General features: G+C 43.5%; 1 protein-coding gene across 1 annotated transcript in view; it reads right to left on the bottom strand.

Annotated features, from left to right (window-relative positions):
* LOC124776791 (discoidin domain-containing receptor 2-like) overlaps positions 1 to 23,714 on the bottom strand; it is a 289,032-nt gene that overhangs the window by 63,576 nt on the left and 201,742 nt on the right. Inside the window, exons 7-9 of the mRNA XM_047251933.1 lie at positions 19,251 to 19,384; positions 16,126 to 16,333; positions 12,165 to 12,275 (exon numbers count right to left, since the gene is read on the bottom strand). Of these exons, the coding sequence (XP_047107889.1) occupies positions 12,165 to 12,275; positions 16,126 to 16,333; positions 19,251 to 19,384 (453 nt within the window). The remainder of the gene's footprint in view (positions 1 to 12,164; positions 12,276 to 16,125; positions 16,334 to 19,250; positions 19,385 to 23,714) is intronic.

The following is a 23,714-nucleotide window of genomic DNA, read 5'->3' as shown; positions in this document are numbered from 1 at the left end:
AACTCCCCAGACATGAACGTTATTGAGTATATGTGAGATGCTTTGCAATGTGCTGTTCAGAAGAGATCTCCACCCCCTCATACTCTCAGATTTATGAAGAACCCTGCAGAATTCATTGTGTCAGTTTCGTCCAACGTCACTTCACACATTAGTCGAGACCATGCCATGTCGTGTTACGGCACTTCTCCGTGCTCGCGGTGGCGCTACATGATATTAGACAGGTGTACCAGATTCTTTGGCTCATCAATGTAGTTTAGTATCGCAGTTTAGGGCAGAATCTGGGTGTAACAGTTGGTTCGAAAGAGAAGTCCTAACTAGGGAAGTTGTGACATTCATGCGTTATCATCCTATGTGGACCACAACGCAGGAAAAGTAAGAGATTGGGTGTACGTTGTATTTATCATCGTATGCAGACCAACGACTTTTTTCAATTAGCTGCTCTTTTCACATTATATTTAGTTCCATAAAAGGTCTCCTGCCAACAGCCTTGCTGCAGTGGTAACACTGGACCCCATCCGATCAACGAAGTTAACCACTGTCAGGCTTCACCACCATCTGAGTCAGCAAAGCGTAGTTGGCAAGCAGGGTCCACTCATACCTGCCGTGGTCAGAGGAGGAGCTAATTTGGTGGGAAGTAGTAATTCCTGTCATGATAGATGGCCGTCCATATCTGCATCCAGCGACGCCTGTTGGCTGTGGATGACTTGGTGTTCGGTCGGTGCCATTGTGCCATCTGAGGCCTGTTCGGATGGAGATTAGTTCAGTTCTAATAATACCTGCAAGTTGTTTCTCACTGACTGCTGATTTTTCCACCTGTAACTGCATCCATGCTCCTCATATCTCTGATACGTAGTTTGTACATTGCTCCATACTTCTTGATTTGTTAATATATTCGATATGGTGGAAGAATGAAGAGAAATGTTTTCAGTGGCGTCACACTGTAAGAGTCCGTGAGACTAAAATCATACACTGCTTCATTTATAGCATGTCGTGTGGCAAGTTCTCAAATTAAACGGAGCATATGCTAGCTGCACTACAATAATGGCATTACAGTTGAAAATACACTCCTGGAAATGGAAAAAAGAACACATTGACACCGGTGTGTCAGACCCACCATACTTGCTCCGGACACTGCGAGAGGGCTGTACAAGCAATGATAACACGCACGGCACAGCGGACACACCAGGAACCGCGGTGTTGGCCGTCGAATGGCGCTAGCTGCGCGGCATTTGTGCACCGCTGCCGTCAGTGTCAGCCAGTTTGCCGTGGCATACGGAGCCCCATCGCAGTCTTTAACACTGGTAGCATGCCGCGACAGCGTGGACGTGAACCGTATGTGCAGTTGACGGACTTTGAGCGAGGGCGTATAGTGGGCATGTGGGAGGCCGGGTGGACGTAACGCCGAATTGCTCAACACGTGGGGCGTGAGGTCTCCACAGTACATCGATGTTGTCGCCAGTGGTCGGCGGAAGGTGCACGTGCCCGTCGACCTGGGACCGGACCGCAGCGACGCACGGATGCACGCCAAGACCGTAGGATCCTACGCAGTGCCGTAGGGGACCACACCGCCACTTCCCAGCAAATTAGGGACACTGTTGCTCCTGGGGTATCGGCGAGGACCATTCGCAACCGTCTCCATGAAGCTGGGCTACGGTCCCACACACCGTTAGGCCGTCTTCCGCTCACGCCCCAACATCGTGCAGCCCGCCTCCAGTGGTGTCACGACAGGCGTGAATGGAGGGACGAATGGAGACGTGTCGTCTTCAGCGATGAGAGTCGCTTCTGCCTTGGTGCCAATGATGGTCGGATGCGTGTTTGGCGCCGTGCAGGTGAGCGCCACAATCAGGACTGCATACGACCGAGGCACACAGGGCCAACACCCGGCATCATGGTATGGGGAGCGATCTCCTACACTGGCCGTACACCACTGGTGATCGTCGAGGGGACACTGAATAGTGCACGGTACATCCAAACCGTCATCGAACCCATCGTTCTACCATTCCTAGACCGGCAAGGGAACTTGCTGTTCCAACAGGACAATGCACGTCCGCATGTATCCCGTGCCACCCAACGTGCTCTAGAAGGTGTAAGTCAACTACCCTGGCCAGCAAGATCTCCGGATCTGTCCCCCATTGAGCATGTTTGGGACTGGATGAAGCGTCGTCTCACGCAGTCTGCACGTCCAGCACGAACGCTGGTCCAACTGAGGCGCCAGGTGGAAATGGCATGGCAAGCCGTTCCACAGGACTACATCCAGCATCTCTACGATCGTCTCCATGGGAGAATAGCAGCCTGCATTGCTGCGAAAGGTGGATATACACTGTACTAGTGCCGACATTGTGCATGCTCTGTTGCCTGTGTCTATGTGCCTGTGGTTCTGTCAGTGTGATCATGTGATGTATCTGACCCCAGGAATGTGTCAATAAAGTTTCCCCTTCCTGGGACAATGAATTCACGGTGTTCTTATTTCAATTTCCAGGAGTGTAGTACAGGCGTGTTGCACCAGGACATATTTACTACTTTCCATCAGCAGTCTCGTAGCTCAACCTCTACTGTTTATTACTTCAGATACCTATGAGAAAGTGATTTTTAGAAAATGTAACACTGAAAATACTATTACACCTATTTACTTTCCGAATGTGGCGTTTTGTATTAAACTTGTTGTTTGGTTATAGAACTGATGGTGGGATAGCAATAGATATGACATAACGATGTTACTTATACAATAATAGTGTGGAAAGGAAAGTTGCCACTCACCATATAGCGGAGATGCTGAGTCACAGACAGGTACAACAAAAAGACTGTCACAAAGAGCGCTTGCGGCCTTTAAACAATAGATATAGAAACACACACATACTCGCACACACTCGCACATACTTGCACGCACATGCACATACACAAACACACACACACACACACACACACACACACAAACACAAACACACACACACACACACGCGCGCGCGCGCGTGCGCGCGAGCAAACACAAGTCATATACAGAACTGTCGTATCAGGCAAATGAATCCACACTGTGAGCAGCAGCGCCAGTGCATGGTGGGTATGACGACTGGGTGCGGGTGAGGAGGAGGCTGGGGCAGGGAGGGGGAGGGATAGTATGGAAGGGTGGTGGACAGTGAAGTGCTGCAGGTTAGATGGAGCGCAGGGGAGAGATGGGGAGGGGTGGAAACAGTGGAATAGGAGAGAAGTAAGAGCACTGAGTGTAATGGTGGAATGATGGCTGCATAGTGTTGGAATTGGAACAGGGAAGGGGCTGGATGAGTGAGGACAGAGACTAACGAAGATTGAGGCCAAGAAGGTTACAGGAACGTAGGCTATATTGCATGGAGAGATTCCACCTGCGCAATTCAGTAAAGCTGGTGTCTGTGAGAAGACTCCACATGGCATGCGCTTGAAGCAGACATTGAAATGAAGGATGTCATGTTTGGCAGAGTGTTCAGCAACAAGGTGGTCCACTTCTTTCTTGCCCACAGTTTTTTGGTGACCATTTATGCAGACAGGCACATTGTTGGCTGCCATGCCCACACAGAATGCAGCACAGTGGTAACAGCTTAGCTTGTAGATCACTCGACTGGTTTCACAGGTAGCCTTGCCTTTGTTGGGACAGGTGAGGTTTGTAGCCAGACTGAAGTTGGTGGTGGTTGGAGGATGTATGGGACAGGTCTTGCATCTAGGTCTATTACAAGGGAAAGAGCCATGAGGTAAGGAATTGGGAGCAGGAGTTGTGTACAGATGGATGCATATATTGTGTACCTTTGGTGGACAGCGTATACACTTTGGAACCCTTGGCTGGCAAGAACTTGAGCAACATGCAAAATGCCGGCTCAAAAAGCCCTCCATCCTGCTCACTTTAGATTTCCGCCTTGGAGTACCACTGTCCACCACCTCTAAAACACCATCCAAATCTCCCCCATGTCTAGTGATAGCTGAAAAACCCTGCCTCACAGACCTACTACATTTACTCCACCCTCCAAATCTCCTCCCAACACCACACAGAATCCTGAACCTAAACATATCCAAAACACACTCATGAACCTTTCCTACAGAACCCTTAGCCCCACAGAAACATCAGTCCTTTCCAAAGGCCTCACCTTTTGCATCACTCGCAAATTGAATCATGCAGGACTTGTTAAAGATCTTCTCTCCTTCTCCCAGTCCCGACAGTGGAAACACATTTTCGCCGACACCTTACCAATCAGTCTCAACCAAAGACCAATAAACCCTGTCTAACTTAGTTCACTCCTCCTTCTTAACTTTCCAGAATTTCTTAACCTTGAACCTTGTCTCGCCATGATTCTCCAAAAGCCTCAACATGCCAACTAACCTTACATCTGCAGAAAGAACTGCAGTCCACCATCTAAAAACTGATCCCGACCTTATAATCCCACCTGAAGACAAGTGCTCCACCAGCATTGTTTTGAAGCACAAGGATTACCTGGAAGGAGGACTCCACCAGCTGTCAGATACCTCCACCTACAAACCTTGTCACAGTGACCCCACTTCAGAGGTCCAGCAGGATCTCCAGTCACTACTCAAATCTTTAGGCCCATCCCTGAACCTCTTCCTGGAGTCAATCTCCCTATGTACCCCTACCACTCCCCAGACTCCTACCTTCTACATGCTTCCTAAAGTCCACAAACCTACCCAACCAGGATGCCCCATTGTGGCTGGTTACTGTGCCCCTGCTGAGATAATCTCTGCTCTTATTGACCTTTAACCTATTACCTGGAATCTACTCCCCTTTATAAAAGATACCAAACATTTCCTCTACCGACTCTCAACAGTTCCTGTCCCTTTATGACATGGTGCCCTGCTTGACACTACTGATGGCATCTCCCTTTACGCTAACATTCCTAATGCCCTTGGCCTTACTGCTATTAAACACTACCTTTCCCAATGCCCAACGGATTCCAAGCCAATAACCTCCTTCCTAGTCCCTATTAACCGCTAAATCCTCACCCAGCATTACTTCTCCTTTGAAGGCATTAACTACAAGCAAATCTGAGGTGTGGCTTTGGGCACCCACATTGCACCATACTGTGCCAACCGATTGATGGGCCATGTAGAGGAATCCTTACTAAAAATCAAGAATTCTAAGCGCCTCAAATGGTTCAGATTCATTCATGACATGTTTGCGGTCTGGATCGAGGGTGAGGACACCCTATCCACATTCCTCCAGAACCTCAACAACTTCTTCCCCATTTGCTTCATCTGGTTCTAATCAAGCCAATAGTCAACCTTCCTAGATGCTTACCTCTGTCCATATCGAACCTACCAACTACCAACAATACCTCCACTTTAACAGCTGCCACCTGTTCCATACCAAGCAGTCCCTTCTGTACAGCCTAGCCACCTGTGGTCATCGCATCTGCAGTGATGAGCGGCCCCTCTTGAAATAGACTGAAGGTTACACTGAAGCCTTCACGAACTGCAATTATCCTCCCAACCTTGTACAAAAACAACTCTCCTGTGGCTTATTTATCCAGTCTTCCACCACCTCCGAAAGTCCCACTGTACAGCCACAAGGAAGCATTCCCCTCATAACTCGGTACCACATAGGACTGGAGCAACTGCATTGCATTCACCACCAGGGTTTCGACTTCCTTTTGTCATATCCTGAAATGAGAAATGTCCTGCCCACCAACCTTCCCACCCCTCCCACAGTGGTATTCTGCTGTCCACTGAACCTACACAATATACTCGTCCATCCTTACACAACCCTTGCTCCTGACCCCTTACCTCATGCCTCATACCCCTGTAATGGACCTAGATGCAAGACCTGCCCATACATCCTCCCACCACCGCCTACTTCAGTCTCGTCACGAACATTACCTATCCCATCAAAGGCAGGGTCACCTGTGAAACCTGTCATGTGATCTACCAGCTAAGCTGCAACCACTGTGTTGCATTCTGTGTGAGAGTAGCAACCAACAAGTTCTCTGTCTCCATGAATGGCCACCAAAAAACTGTGGCCAAGAAACAAGTGGACCATCCTGTTGCTGAACACGTTGCCAGGCATGACTTCCTTTATTTCAATGACTGCCTCACAGCCTGTGCCTTATGAACACAAGCTTTTCTGATTGGCGCAGGTGGGAACTCTCCCTTCAATACATCCAACATTCCCATAATCCTCCTCGCCTCAACCTTCGTTAGTCACTGTCCTCACCCATCCAGCCCCTTCCCTGTTCACATCCCAACACTACACAGCCATCATTCTACCATCACACTCAGTGTTTTTATTTCTCTCCTTTTCCAGTACTGCCCCCCTCACCACCTCTCCCCTGCCCACTGTCTAACCTACAGCACTTCACTGTCCACCATCCCCACCATACTATCGCTCACCATTGCCGCCAACCCATCATCCTCCTTACCCCACCCAGTCGCCACTCCCACCACGCACTGGTGCTGCTGCTCACAGTGTTGTTTCAGTTACCTGAGACTGCAGTCATGCATGTGAATTGTGTTTGTGTGTGTGTGTGTGTGTGTGTGTGTGTGTGTGTGTGTGTGTGTGTGTGTGTTATGTCTCTCTCTCTTTCTGTGTGTGTGTGTGTGTGTTTGTGTGTGTGTGTATTGCTCATGAAGGCCACTGTGGCCAAAGGCTTTATTCGTGATAGTCTTTTTGGTGTGCCTATTTGTGACTAAGCATCTTTCTATGTGGTGAGCGGACTCTTTCCTTTTCATAATATGGTTACATTCCATACTGGATTTGCGATTGTTTGACTACTTATACAATAATCGTTCACAAATAATTCTAGGACGTAAAAAGGAAAGTACTAGTAGAAGTCAGGTTATGAGACAGATGTTGATGAGAGAACCAGTAGCTGTGAGGAAACAATGTTATCTATAGAAGATTCAGTTGTCACTAATTCTTGAATGTAGCACTGAAAGTAACAGTAGTAATGTTCTTGTCTCCTTCACTGCATCTGTCCGTCTAAAGATACCTCTAATCATGCTTCCTGGCTACCTTGAGTTGAAGCACGCCTCCAGTATTAACTTACACAATCAACTAACAAGCTAAGAACGACCGGATCGCTTATATGACTGCGTTCGAAACAGTCCTACCATAGAATTCGTTGACGTATTTTAATATGATTGATGAGGAATGTGCAGTAGTGATATTCTGTTAGAGCCCCACTGTGAAGAAGTCACCGTCTATGTACTATATTTACAGGTTTTGAAACTGCTGACATGAGTGCCGGTAAGATTGTCACTCACCAATGTGTAAGTGTTGAAATTTGTTGACTCCGTCGTCATTATATGTTTGCTTCAGTAGTAAACTCTATTTCAGAGTCATTTACTCATTGATCAGTACTCTTCTCAAGGTACCTCCGATCACACTACTGACCTTTGTTACAGCTTAGACCTATTTAAATTGAACTGATCTTGTCATAAAGGTACATGAATAGACAAAATCCAGTATAAATAAACTGGAATTCGGTACACATACACATACTTCCCAACTACCACTGTCTGTCAGGGCTTTCAAAATTTTGCTTGTGATTTTTATGCATTTTCTCTGAATAATGAATAAGGATATCAAGTGCAGACAAAGAATATTCCTTTAACTCTCTGCTTACTTTGTTGACGTACCGTTCATACAATAAAAATTTGAAAGAGCTTAAATAAACTGCATTGTGCCATCAGAAGTAATAGGACAAACTGAATAGTGTTCTTTGATTGAGGACAGGGAATTACATTTACTTAGTCAATATTTTCTTTTTTATCTTGAATCATCAGTCTTCTGACTGATTTGATGAGGCCTGCTACGAATTCCTTTACATCTCAGAGTAGAACATGCAACGTAAGTCATCAATTATTTGCTGGATGTATTCCAATTTCTGTCTTCCTCTACGTTTTTGCCCTCTGCAGCTCCCTCTGGTATCATGGAAGTTGTTCTTTGATATCTTAACAGATGTTCTATCATCCTGTCCCTTCTCCTTGTCAGTGTTTTCCACATACTCCTTTCGTCCCCGATTCCGCACAATACCTCATTCCTTACCTTACCCATCCCACTAATTTTCAACATTCGTACGTAACACCACGCATCAGATGCCTCGATTCTCATCTGTTTCGGTTTTCCAACAACCCATGTTTCACCACCATACAATGCTGTGCTCCAAACGTACATTCTTAGAAATGTCTTCCAGAAATTAAAGCCGTTGTTGGTACTTCTGTCCTCTTAGCAAGGATTGCCCTTTTCACCATTGCTAGCCTGCTTTTGATGTCCTCCTTGCTGCGTCCCGTGTTGGTTATTTTGCTGCCTAGGTAGTAGAAATCTTTAACTTCATCCACTTCGTGACCATCAATTTTGATATTAAGATACTCGCTGTCCTCTTTTCTGCTGCTTCACATTACTTTCGTCTTTCCCAGTTCCCTTTGAATCCATATTCTGTATTCATTAGAATGTTCATTTCATTCAGCAGATCATGTAACTCTTCTTCACTTTCACTCAGGATAGTAATGTCATCAGCGAATCAATCATTGATATCCTTTCACCTTGAATTTCAGTCCCACCCCTGAACCATTCTTTTTCTTCTATGTATAGATTGAACAATAGGGGCAATGGCTATACCTCTGTCTTACCCCAATTTTAATCCGAGAACTTCGTTCCTGGTTGTCCACTTTTATTATTCCCTCTTGACTCTGGTACATTTTACATATTATCCGTCTCTCCCTACAGCTTACCCCTATTTCTCGCAGAATTTTGAACATTTTGCTCGATTTTACATTGTCCAACGCTTTTTCCGGGTTGACAGATCCTGTGAACGTGTCTCGATCTTGCTTTATTCTTGCTTCTATTATCTACCACAACGTCAGATTTGTCTCTCTGGTGCCTTTATCTTTCCTAAAGCCAAACTGATCGTCGTCTAACATATCCTCAAGTTTCTTTTCCATTCTTCTCTATATATTCTTGTTACCAAATAGGAAGCATGAGCCGTTATACTGATTGTGGAATAATTCTTGCACTTGTCAGCTCTTGTAGTCTTAGGAATTGTGTGGATGACATTTTTACGAAAGATCGATGGTATGTCGCCAGACTCATACATTCTGCACACCAACGTCAATAGTCGTTTTGTTGCCATTTCCCCCAATGATTTTAGAAATTCTGATGGAATGTTATTTATCCCTTCTGCTTTATTTCATCGTAAGTCCTCCAAAGCAATCTTAAATTCTTATTCTAATACCGGAATTCCTGTCTCCTATAAATGGACTTCCGTTTCTTGTTCTACCACATCAGACAACTCTCCCCCCCCCCCCCTTTCCTTCATAGAGACCATCAATGTGGTCTTTCCACCTGTCTGCTCTGTCCTCTGAATTTAACAGAGGAATTCCCGTTGCACTCTTAATGTTACCACCCTTGCTTTTAATTTCCCCGAAGATTGTTTTGATTTTCCTATATGCTGAGTCAGTCCTGACAACCACTACTTTATTCATTTCTTCACATTTTTCATGTGGCCATTTCGTCTTAGCTTCCCTACATTTCCTATATATTTCATTCCTCAGCGACTTGTATTTCTGTGTCCCTGAAGTTCCCTTAACATTTCTGTACTTCCGTATTTTATCGATTAATTGAAGTATTTCTTCTGTTACCCATGATTTCTTCGCAGTTACCTTCCTTTCAACTAAGTTTTTCTTTCCAACTTCTGTGAATTCTCTTTTTAGAGATGTCCATTCCTCTTCAGTTGTACTGCCTACTGAGCTGTTTCATATTGCTGCATCTATAGCGTTATAGAACTTCAAGCGTATCTCATCATTCGTTAGTACTTCCGTATCCTACTTCATTGCATTTTGGTTCTTCCTGCTCAATCTCTTAAACTTCAGCCTACTCTTCATCACTTTTACGTTGTGATCTGATTTTACATCTGCTCCTCTGTACGCCTTAGAATACAGTATCTAATTTCGGAATCTGTGTCTGACCACTAAATAATCCAACTGAAATCTTTCCGTATCACCCGGCCTTTTCCAAGTTATACCTCCTCCTCATATGAGTCTTGAACAGAGTATTCGGTATTACTAGCTGAAACGTATTACAGAACTCAATGAGTCTTTCTCCTCTCTCATTCCTTGTACCAATCCTATATTCTCCTGTAATCTTTTCTTATACTCCTTTCCCTACAACTGCATTCCCGTCTCCCATGACTATTAGATTTTTATCTCCCTTTACCGACTGTATTACTCTTTCAATATCTTCTTATATTTTCTCTATCTCTTAGTCTTCATCTTGCTAAGTCGGCATGTATACCTGAGCTATCGTTGTCGGTGTTCGCTTCCTGTCGATTATGGTAAGAGCAACCCTATCACTGTACTGTTCGCAGTAATTAACTTTCTGCTCCACCTTCCTATTCATAACGAATCCTGCTCCCATTATACCATTTTCTGATGCTGGTGTTGATACAGCCATATATTCATGTGACCAGAAACCCTTGTCTTCTTTCTATTTCACTTCACTGACCTCTACCATATCAGGTCTGAGTCATTGCATTTCCCTTTTCAGATTTTATAGCTTCCCTACCACGTTCAAGCTTCTGACATGCCACGCTCCGACTCGTAAATCGGTATCCTTTCGTTGGGTATTCAGTCCTTTTCTCATGGTTACTTCCCCCTTGGCAGTTCCCTCCTAGGTCGCCCGGAGTGGCCGAGCGGTTCTAGGCGCTAAAGTCCGGAACCACGCGACCGCTACGGTCGCAGGCTCGAATCCTGCCTCGGACATGGATGTGTGTTCTAAGTTCTAGGGGACTGATCACCTCAGAAATTAAGTGTCATAGTTCTCAGAGCCATTTGAACCATAACTTCCCTCCTAGAGATCCGAATGGGGGACTATTCCGGAATCTTTTGCCTATGTAGAGATCATCATGTCACTTTTTCAGTGACAGGCTACGTGTCCTGTGGATACATGTTGTGTGTCTTCAATGCAGTGGTTTCCATTGCCTTCTGCATCATAGTGCCATTGATCATTGGTGATTCTCCGCCTTCAGGGACAGTCTCCCACCCCAAGGGGAAGAGAGTTCCCTGAATCTTTGTCCGCTCCTCCGCCCTCTTAAACAAGGCCTTTGCAGAATGGGGGTGACTTCTCATGCAAGAAGCCTTCAGCTGTCAGTGCTGATTATTAATCAAAATACGACGGTTGAATCAAAAGTAATGCCTGCACCTTCGTTAATTGGGTTTCGATGGGAATGTTTTAGTAAATCAAACGCAGAAATAATCCTTAGAATGTGATCATTACCAATATTCTCTTTGCCACATTATCACCAGCCAGTTGGATACATTTCTGTCAACAATGAACAAGTTTTCTGAAGCCGCCACGGAAGTGGACACTCTATTTCCACAACCAGAGTCTCACAGCCCTCTCAACGTCTTCATCAGAAGCATTATCGGGAGCAGATGGAAGTCAGACGGTACTAAATCTGGACTGTATGGAGGATGCCGTACGGTGGTGAGATTCTGTCTGTGAAGTTCTGCTGTGGTGGCACGTGAAGTGAGTGGTTTGCAAGCAAACGAATAAAGTGACCCACACGTTCTTGTGAAATGCCGATTATGCTTGAAATTTCTGTCTGAGTGATACGACGGTGCTTGCTGTCACAGGGCGTCAAACCCTTTGTTTGTCACGCAGGTCAGATATTCTCGCCTCAGCATCTTTAAAGTCACTCGCCCAATGACTTACAGTACTCCCGTAAACACAATTACCATAAACTGCTTTCATTCTCTGAGGAATATCCTTTGCGGTGACACCTTCTGCTGTCAAGAATTCAATGACTGCACGTAGCTCAAATCGTATTGACCGACCGTCTGTGCAGGGTTTCGTACTTTACACTTTACAACACAACCGTAGAATGCTAAGGCTTCCCGACAACTGGAGTTGTAGAGAAGAGGCTATGGAACAAGTGAGTACCTGTCGCATACCAATGCTGCAAACTGTTGAAGAGTTACGAAGGTGGAGGCATTACTTTTCAGTCAACCTTCGTATATGCAATGACAGGTTTTGAATCCGGGGCGGAAAACGTTTTGGCTATTAATCGAAGACGCTATCTCTAGACCACAGGTGGGACTAGAAGGTATAAAAGTAGTTTTATAGGAGACTCAGATATATAGTTATGAGAGTGGAAGTGCTCGTAATCATTCTCTGTTTTGCTTAAATCAAAAGTTACCCGTTTCGAGATGCTCAGAGACAATTTCTTCTTCCTCATAGTAAAGCTCCTCCGGTCCAACGATCTCCGCATCAGAATCAGTTTCAGAGGTGAAGTTGCCCGACACAGGAACTGTAGAAACGAAGGAATAATTACGATTCAAATTATATTTATCTTGCTGATGTAGCGCTTTACATTAAAGATGAATTTTGCTCTTGATCATGATGTATATGAGGAGGAAATAACGAAGTAACATATAAAATATTCATTCATCAATAATTCTAGAACACACCAAAATCGCTATGTTACTGAAGGAACTTTTGCATAAATCAATAGAGACATTCATCGATATATCTAAAATCTGTAGTTCGGTTACACATCAAAAAGATATTGAAATTAATGTTATAATATTGTCACGTAGAAGAAGGTATAATTAGATGAATGACGAACACTAACTTCACTTAACGAAGGTTTATTCAGCACTTGCACATACAAGAGCGCAGAGCGATGTGCCTCCAGCCAGAACACATACAGTGTACAGGGTGTTACAAAAAGGTACGGCCAAACTTTCAGGAAACATTCCTCACACACAAAGAAAGAAAATATGTTATGAGAACATGTGTCCGGAAACGTTTACTTTCCATGTTAGAGCTCATTTTATTACTTCTCTTCAAATCACATGAATCGTGGAATGGAAACACACAGCAACAGAACGTACCAGCGTGACTTCAAACACTTTGTTACAGGAAATGTTCAAAATGTCCTCCGTTAGCGAGGATACATGCATCCATCCTCCGTCACATGGAATCCCTGATGCGCTGATGCAGCCCTGGAGAATGGCATATTGTATCACAGCCGTCCACAATACGAGCACGAAGAGTCTCTACATTTGGTACCGGGGTTGCGTAGACAAGAGCTTTCAAATGCCCCCATAAATGAAAGCAAGAGGGTTGAGGTCAGGAGAGCGTGGAGGCCATGGAATTGGTCAACCTCTACCAATCTATCGGTCACCGAATCTGTTGTTGAGAAGCGTACGAACACTTCGACTGAAATGTGCAGGAGCTCCATCGTGCATGAACCACATGTTGTGTCGTACTTGTAAAGGCACATGTTCTAGCAGCAAAGGTAGAGTATCCCGTATGAAATCATGATAACGTGCTCCATTGAGCGTAGGTGGAAGAACGTGGGGCCCAATCAAGCCATCACCAACAATGCCTGCCCAAACGTTCACAGAAAATCTGTGTTGATGACGTGATTGCACAATTGCGTGCGGATTCTCGTCAGCCCACACATGTTGATTGTGAAAATTTACAATTTGATCACGTTGGAATGAAGCCTCATCTCTAAAGAGAGCATTTGCACTGAAATGAGGATTGACACATTGGTGGGTGAACCACTCGCAGAAGTGTACCCGTGGAGGCCAATCAGCTGCTGATAGTGCCTGCACACGTTGTACATGGTACGGAAACAACTGGTTCTCTCGTAGCACTCTCCATACAGTGACGTGGTCAACGTAACCTTGTACAGCAGCAACTTCTCTGACGCTTACATTAGGGTTATCGTCAAATGCACGAAGAATTGCCTCGTCCATTGCAGGTGTCCTCGTCGTTCTAGGTCTTCCCCAGTAGCGAGTCATAGGCTGGAATGTTCCGTGCTCCTTAAGACGCCGATCAATTGCTTCGAACGTCTTCCTGTCGGGACACCTTCGTTCTGGAAATCTGTCTCGATACAAACGTACCGCGCCACGGCTATTGACCCGTGCTAATCCATACACCAAGTGGGCATCTGCCAACTCCGCAATTGTAAGCATTGCACTGACTGCAAAACCACGTTCGTGATGAACACTAACCTGTTGATGCAACGTACTGATGTACTTGATGCTAGTACTGTAGAGCAATGAGTCACATGTCAACACAAGCACCGAAGTCAACAGTACCTTCCTTCAATTGGGCCAACTGGCGGTGAATCGAGGAAGTACAGTATATACTGACGAAAATAAAATGAGCTCTAACATGGAAATTAAGCGTTTCCGGACCCATGTCCACATGCCATCTTTTCTTTATTTGTGTGTGAGGAATGTTTTCTGAAAGTTTGGCCGTACCTTTTTGTAACACCCTGTATATACGGCTACAGAACATTCCAGTACAATGATTCTTGACATTTGTGGATACTTCTAGAATGTACTCTAACCGAATATAGAAATTAAAACTTCACAGTCCAGATGACTTTTGAGTTCATGACCCTCCATTCAACAGTTTAGTATCATAACCACTACACCACGATGCTCTCAGCTTCTTCTGAGACAGTATAATCTACTTCGATGTGTGAGAAAAGTTTATAAAAGTCATCTTTTTAACTACTGGAAATGGAAAACAGCTGTACACTTCCTATTACTTTTGTCTGTAAAAAGCTGTGTTGTTCGTTTTCCTCTAATTACAGCCCATATCAATACCAAATGGTTTTATTCTCAAACCACTGTATAGTGAGTGCAGCATGATGTTTACTGTTTTCAGTCTCTGTTTAATTTACTTCCACAACACGTTTCAAAGTTTGAAGCCTTCAATATCAGGGGGATTTATTTTTATTATTATGGCAAGTGCGTGTTGTGTTACGATTTTGAGCAGCCTTTGAAACCGACTACTGGAGAAAACGAAATACTATTTCGGAACTTGGCACTATGAATATTAATATCAAATCGGTTAAGCTCAGAAGGTAGCGTTTGGGCGACGATTTTGTTGTCATATGCAGGTGACTGATGTTGACGCCAGTTGGCTTCGAAATCAACTGAAATTAATGAAAAACAATAAGTACAAGGTTATTCGTAAGTACCATTGGGTTTTCAGAACACATGTCATTCATAAAAATGATACATATCGGTGGACAGCGCACCACTAGAGGGTAGGTGTGTCATAAACATATAAACAAATCATTCGCTCCGACTGTCACATAAAACTGATGCGTGCCTGTAGAAAGGCAAACAAATGAACAGATTTACAAAGCAGGGTCTTCCATTGCTATGATAACAAGGTTTAAGCAATCATCGAACTTCACTAAACGTTTAAGTAGATTCAGACGCCCACACCTCATAATATCAACCTCTATATTGGAGTACATGAGCGAAACTATGAAAACTGTAAAAGCATTTGATCACATGGTTGTCATAATGATGAAAATAGAAGACAAATACCGTTCTACTGTATTTAAGTAACTGAAGTGGAGGTACGCCGTGAAACAGCATGTACATAAACGACGCAATAAGAACATTTCCAGAAATGACAGCTCCCGTATCGAACGCTCTGAACGGATGCTTGTTGCCGTATGAAGAAAACGAAGTATTACTATTAGATATACACAACTTTAATGGAACTCTTCAGCTGGACATCGGAACACAGTATGCCCAGGGGACGTGCGCCTGCAACTCATGGTCGTACTTCGGAAAGAGATCGATTTATTGGAATGAGGGACGCGAGAGCATAATGCCAACAAATCGTACCGTTGGCTGTAGTGCAGCGACATGGAGAACAAAAAGAGTGGTGACGATATAGACCCAGGAAAAAAAATATGGCAAGAAGGGTAGGCATGCGTTCTTCCTGATGGACTACGTAATGAAATGATCACAGGATAGTTTGACTGGCTCTGACGATTTGACTCATGACAACAGCTGGGATGTAGGCAGAGGATACTGGCGAAGTGCTATCACGACCCGTGGACAACAAATTGCTGGACAACAGAGACATCGCAACACAGTAAGCCCAGGGCACGAGCAACTTGCAGCTCATGGTCATACTTCGGAAAGAGACAGTCATCAGGCTTTCGTGGCCGTTGTCACTGAAGTTAAAATTTTGTGGATTGTAGAGCCGCATTTTATTTCCTTCTAGAATAATCAACGTTTCGACCCCTCTGCGGTGTCACGAGTACAGCAACAGTAATAAAATTAAATGTCTAGAATGTAGAATTAGTGCATTGACTTCAGAAGGCTGACCTGAATCGAAGGTGACCTCGCTGATCATGATCCAGCGGGCGGCGAAGAGGAGCCGCAGTCTGACGAAGCGGCCCAGACGGCCATGCAGCCGGATGGTGACGTAGCGCGCGTTCTCCAGCACCATGTCCGGCATGTACGTGAAGCTGATGGGCCGGCCCGGAAACACCTGCCCGCCCACGCTGAAGGACACCAGAGCCCGCCGGAACACCTATACGACATGGAGGCAACCTGTTGTTCCCGACGGGGAGAGGAACACCTTTTATACGACATATGGCAATGACTCAGCGAGAAGTGTATTGTTATTCGATACGGTGACCCAATAAAAATTGTACACTGGAGGATAACGGAACCACTAAACTAAAAACTGCATTTGCCAAATGCGTTCTATTTTGCGTACTTCGATTTTAGCGAGGTCCTAGAAGGACATCCGCTATTTGTACGATGTGTTGCTGTGATCTTCAGTCCAAAGACTGGTTTCATGCAGCTCTCTATGCTATTTGTACGATAGCCTAAGCATATCATGCGTTATTATTAATGATAATACACTGCTGTGGACACAACTGGAGGTGAGGTACAACGTTTTTCGAACAGATTCTTAGATTTCACAAAATTACACCCATCATATGAATGAAGAAAGAAACAATGAGTAAATTTTAACTCATACATCCAAAATAAATATTCCGCTTGGTGCATGTCACCTACCTTTTCCTGATAGGCCCTCTTGACAAATGAGAAGCGAGTCGAAATGAGATTAATACATTTATAAAGAGGTGTTTAGCTCCTCCATACCAAAATGTGCAGTTCAGTTAAAGCATTTCGGTGTGAGTTTCGCTGACATTACGGCACCACACTGTCTATGCGTCTCTCCTTCCAGCAATTTTGAGCGAGCTGCGATGTCGTATAGAAAGAGCAGTGAATGCAGTAACTGCAGACATGATCACAAGAGCATGGAACGAATTTGATAATCATCTGCTGGTTTGTTGTGCGTCCACTGAAGGTCATGTTGAACACTTCTGAAAGCTAAGTGAAAATTTTTTGCTAAATGTAACTGTAAAATGCACCCCTAGGTTTCGCATTTATGTATAAGACATGCCCCTGTAATACAGGAGAGTTTTTTGTAGATATAAACCTTGTACTCCTAAGCCAAAGTTAAAGTTTAATCTGTACTTCTATGTTCATTTGTATAGGACGTATCCTCTTGTGATATCAGGTGGATGTTTTTGAAACACACTGAATTGTTTGCAACAGAAGAATTCCAACGTGATCCAGTACGAGTCTTTGCTTTCTAATGTCTCCGGTGTTAATGTAAATTTGACATTAGCGTAGAACAATGAGAAAATAATTAATTTGTTGTCCATCATATGGATCATTGTAGCCTGCCACTCCCCCATTTAAGTACCATTTCAGAGATCTCACCAGTATGTGTACTGTTACTACGACAGTCATGTAATATCAGGTACTATTTATTATTTTCTTAAATTATGGATTACTTATTTTACTAAGCTGTTTTGATTATGTTAGTGATCGAGTTGCCATAAAAATATTATTTAATTTAAATGTTTGTTTTTTACGATGTTTTTTGTTACTTTTTTGTTATTGTGCAACGTTACTTGTTATCTGACTTTCTTATTATTTTTGTTGCAATCTGTTCCATTGTATTTGGTTTTTAATATCGTTCAGAGAGCCACTGGAAAATGGCCTTGAGGCCAGAAACTGTTTGTGGAAATTAAAAGAAAATGAAAGTACTACTGTTGCGTTAATTTTGCTGCAAATAAGAAAATAATATTTTTTTGCCCTGCAGGAAGACGCTGGGAAGAGACACGATGTTAGCTGCAATTCGACCTGGAGGAGATGTTACTGAAGCTTCGAGGTGAAGCTGGCTTTGAAACATAAAAGGAAAGTGTCCACTACCCGAAGACGTCTGCAATCGGTGCGTCCGAAATCTTGCTTTTGGTCGTAAGAGATATTTTCTAGGGAATGAGTGTGATGAAACGTGTTCCATACATTAGTCTGTGTAGCCATTTACGGCTGCTTGTTGAGGAATTTTATTTTCTCATATTTTCCTTACGAACCCTCGTGCCAGAAATGTATGATATGATGCGATACATTATAAAATGCACTCTGGAACGTGGACATTTGACTTCAGTAAGTGAGGTCTCCACCCTGGCCCATTACTGCGATATCGTAGTAATATAAAGTATTTTACCTGTGAACGCGCTGGTGAAAACTCCCCATAAGGAAGAAAGACGTAGAGTATCTATTTAGCTGGAACTGAATCTGTAATTTTACTTAAATTGCAGGTGTCACTGTCAGCGTCACTGACTTGACAATGAACAGACAAAGGATAAGATGGATATTTTTAGATCGTGTTACTCTTCTCTTTTAATCATTAATTCTTTCCACTGGCTTGACGCCGTGCTTCATCGTATTATACACAAGCACTGCAATAATATAATGCTAAGATTTTCATGCCTACCACATCTCACATCCACTATGGGCTGTTCCGCATTTTAGTGCAATTTTGTGCTGGTATAAATTTCGCTCTCTAGTGCTCATTATAGTGCTACATTAAGTAACCTCAGTTGTAGTATGACACGTACCACTAATTTTATCCCTTCTCTGGGGACGGTCTTCGGTAGACCTATATCTTTGCTCATTTAATTTCGTATCTCCTCGTTTTGCATCTGATTTACCAATTATGAACATTATTGCGTAGAGCCACATATAAAACTTACTGTTTCTCCTCACCAGATGTTCGCATCATTCACGCTTCACTTCTGTCCAGAGCTGTGTTCCACACAAACATTTTGTCCCCCTGTTCTACACCAATACCCTGTCTAACGAGGACTCTTTTACTTGCTTAAATCTATTTCTATTATTTTCTTTCATTCGCCTGTCGTACATAGAATACTTTTTTATTCAACAGCTGTACCACTCCCAGTTCTACAGTTAAGTAAAAATTCGTATTCCACTTCTCGAAATGAATTATGAAAGCATTTTACTATTGATTTTTAATCGGTTGTGCTGCCGATCCTTATAATTCTGGCACATGAAATGATATCTGCATAGAGTTGCTTAGGGCCTATGAAAATTAGTTGCAAAGTAACGTGCATATTTATACGAACCTGAACATCTCTGAGGAAGAAGTTGTTGGCAAAGATCTGCACAGCGCTGAAGTTACGCACTTGGTCGAACTCGAATACGAGGTCAACGTAGCCGCTGGGGAAAGATTCGTTAGTCCAGCCAACCCAGGCGTTACCTGTTACGGGAGAAGAGCCAGCATTATTTACGGTCGCCAACACCCACGGTGAAGCAATTCTCATGTAACGGCCGTAACACTATAACACATGACATTTAATGACCACATTTGTAGACGCTATGTTACGTGCACGCAACAGCTTGGACTCCTGTTCTGTTTTCCTGTCGCCAGTTTTGAACTTCTTTTGCTGGAGTTGGTAAGTTTTCCAAATGTAAGAGAAAGATACTCGTGTTTTACTATAATGAGTATGTTACCTGAAAACCAAACAGTAAACGAAATGCAACACTTGTGTCGTAGCTCTCCCGAGCACCCTGAGGCACCATGTCACGTTCCGCGCGACTCTCCCCGTCGGCGGTTCCAGTCCTCCCTCGGGCATGTGTGTGTGTGTGTTGTCCTTAGCGTAAGTTAGTTAGTTTAAGTACTGTGTGCGCTAAGGGACCAATGACCTCACCACAAATTTCCAATTTTTCGTAGCTGTCGGTTCATAAGTAGTCGGTTCGAATTCTAGTGATGGAAAGAATGTTCATTGTCAGAATTTAGCCTACAAGGGGAAAAGAGCTGGTTATACACCGTGTTTAAGAACTACATCGACCTGCAGAGTGACATAGTGTGATAGTCTGTTACGCTTTTGATGATGGTCTGTACATACACTGGTCTATAGATCACGTTCGTGAGCCATCATTACAATGTCTTAAGAACATACCTTTCATGTGGTTTTCCATTATTCCATAACTTCATGTCATACGCAACACAAATAACACTCGCGCATGAATATGTATCCCGGGTTTTAATGTGCGCGAGTGTCTCGCGCATACCACAAGTGCCCTCTCTCGTTGGAACTGTGCCCCCTAGTGCTCCCACACCCTCTTCACTCTAGTTCACAGGCTAAGTACTGAAAGTATGCCGCGTTTGTATCGACCATCTTTCATAATTATGCTCTACAGATGTATGTGATATTTTAATCTTAACTACTGGTGACGCCTTTGGCACGATTGTTTTATGCATTTCCACTGCTGAATGTGATTTTACTAGGTGACTAAAAGTTTTTGTGCTTGTAATACTTTGGTAATTTTATGGTTACTTAACGCTATAAGTGTTTGTCTTTTCTTCTGTCTTAGTTATGTTACTATTTTTTCGCTAATGAAGGCGTCTTCCTGTTTAGGTGTATTTTTGATTCTGGTGAAGGTATATTTAGATGTACCGTAACCGTGGTCAAGGACTTCAATAAATCTTTATCCTGCAACTGTTTGGCTGTTATCATTTACCGTGAAGATTTTTAACAGTCGCTGCTTCAGCCATGTTTAAAATGTTGACATTTCAGTTCGTTTACTCCGATGTAATTGTTCTTAAATACCCCCGAAAACAGCACATCAGCTTCATCAGATTCGGTACATATACAGACGGCAATTGAGCCCTCCACCGACAAAAGTCTGAATAAGGAAAGGTTCTTTCCATGCTATAAGCTACACGTGACGTTAAACGTTTAATGGCTGCTCTCTAACAATTAAACGTAATATGGCATTGGATTACCAACAAAAGCATTATAATACCCATACTTAACTCAAGTAGAACAGCGTAATTTAACATACTGCTCTTTCATAAATATTTACTAGGCTTATTACTGTATTTCTCATTATCATGTACATTATTTTTTAGGAACAATTTTAGTGAGTAGTCCGTAGCTGATAAAGTATTTATTCTAAAAATGGACTCTCCTCAGCCATATTATTACATATTATTTAAGTGTCTATATAGTTGATAGTGTATTTATTTATTTGTGACGTTCATAATACATGCTCCCCTTTGTTTCTGAAGTAGATAGCCCATTGAATATTCTCTACGTAACTGCAGTCTTTTTTTCTTAATTCCAATTATGCAGTATTAAGCTATTAAACTAAAAAATATAACTCAGTAATAAGTATGTATAAAGAAAATATAATTAGCTATATAGAATATACATCAAGGTAAATAATGAAACAAAAGAAAGAAATGTAATGCGTAACTTCTTATGTAAATATATCTAGCTGATATTCGGGTTCCGGCTATCTCCATACATCTTCAAGTTTTGTCAGCGCCGAATGGGAAATACCCTACACTTCAATCATCTATTCATTTACTGTATATCATTCCTATACATTTAATGTGAAACATTAAAATTGCAATCATAATGTACTGTCCAATTGTTGAACGATTCGGCAAAAACCTTCGGGTAATCGCATTGCCATACTAATAATAACGTATTTTCATTAAACTAAGTTAAAATTACGTATGCTCTTATTAATCTAAACAACACTTCACCGATTACCCAGTAATTTTGGGGTTGTAACCCACTTCGAGGATCTTACTTCTGCTCTGAGACAAGTTATCAAGCTGTGAACCGGCGTCACAGCTGGTCGCTGCCAAACTAAAATCACCTAGAGAAATAAATCAAAATTGAAGCGTGCAGCTGTGGAACGGCTACTTCCAATCTACTCCCGACACAATGACAGGAATTCAAGCAGTTTAGAGGTACGGTACTTTTTCGCATAATACTACTTGACTCACTCCCCAAAATATGCTGGGAGCGTAATCATGCTGCAGTGGCTGGGGAGAATAGTCCCGTCTGCTGTTCACAGGGCATGCATTATACCTCAATCAATCACCACTGCATTCATAGTGCTTACTAGAGTGCTGCTATTGCGCCGTTTCCAAGTGAAGAATGGCGAGAGGGGACCGGTCCAAAGTTATCCAATTTCCACAGATTCTTTTGCTCCCACAAAAGTGTGAAGTTTTGCTGACCGTGTAGTACATGGTGTACGAGCAGTTAAAATACACTGAGGTGACAAAAGTCATGGGGTAGCGACATGCACGTATACAGATTCTCCTGCTCCCACGCAAATGTGAAGTTTTGCTGACCGTGTGGTACATGGTGTACGAGCAGTTAAAATACACTGAGGTGACAAAAGTCATGGGGTAGCGACATGCACGTATACAGATTCTCCTGCTCCCACGCAAATGTGAAGTTTTGCTGACCGTGTGGTACATGGCGTACGAGCAGTTAAAATATACTGAGGTGACAAAAGTCATGGGATAGCGAAATGCACGTATACAGATGGCGGTTGTATCGCTCACAAAATATATAAAAGGGCATTGTATCGTTGGAGCTGTAATTCGTATTCCGTTGTGATTATGGTCGCACGACATGAATTAATAGACTTTGAAGAGCGAATAATGGTTGGAACTAGATGTACTGGAAATTTCGCTGCTGAAATCGTTACGGAATTCCCTATTCCGAGATCCACAGTGCCAAGAGTGTGCCAAGAATTTCAAATTCCAGTCAATATCTTTCAGCAGGGAGAACGTAGTGTTCAACAGCCTTCATTTAAAGAGTAAAAGCTGCGGCGTTTGCGTGAAGTTGTCAGTACTAACACACATGCAACATTCCGTGAACTAACCTCAATAATCGATGTGGAACGTACGAGGAACGTATCCGTTAGCACAGTGCGGTGAAATTTGGCGTTAATGGGCCATAGCAGCAGACGACCGACTGAGTGCCGTTGTTAACAGCACGACATCACCTGCAGCGTCTGTCCTGAGCTCGTGACCATATCGACTGGACCCTAGACGACTGAAAACCGTGGCCTCGTCGGCTGAATCCCGACTTCCGTTGGTAAGAGCTGAAGGTAGGGTTCTAGTGTGGCGTAGATCCCATGATGTCATGGATCCAAGTGTCAACAAGGAACTGTGCAAGCTGGTGGTAGCTCCATAATGGTGTGGGCTGTGTTTACATGGAATGAAATGGATCCTCTGGAACAACTGAACCGATCATTGACTGAAATGGTTACGTTCGGTAACTTGGAGACCATTTGGAGGCCATTTGGAAATTTCTGCTAAGGTCTTACGGAACCAAACCGCGAAGGTCAACGGTCCCTAAGCTCACACACTACTTAATCTAACTTAAACTAACTTTCACTATGGACAACACACACACACACACACATTCCCGAGGGAGGACTCGAACTTCCGACGGGGGGAGCCGCACGGACCGTGACAAGCCGCCTGAGAGCGCGCGGCTACCCCCTCGCGGCTGAAGCCATTAATCGACTTCATGTTGCCAAACAACAATGGAACTTTTATGAAGGCGAATGCGCCATTTCACTGGGCAACAGTTTTTAACTATTGGTTTGAAGAACATTCTGAACAATTCGAACGAATGTTTCGCCACCCAGATGGCCCAACATGAATCCCATCGAACTTTTGGGACGTTATCGAGATGTCAATTCGAGCACAAAATCATGCACTGGCAACTCTTTCGTAATTATGGAGTGCTACAGAAGCAGCATGGTTCAGT

Source organism: Schistocerca piceifrons, chromosome 1, assembly GCF_021461385.2.
Source record: "Schistocerca piceifrons isolate TAMUIC-IGC-003096 chromosome 1, iqSchPice1.1, whole genome shotgun sequence".
Taxonomy (NCBI): Eukaryota; Metazoa; Arthropoda; class Insecta; order Orthoptera; family Acrididae; genus Schistocerca; species Schistocerca piceifrons.
This window is presented reverse-complemented; position numbering and strand designations above follow the sequence as displayed.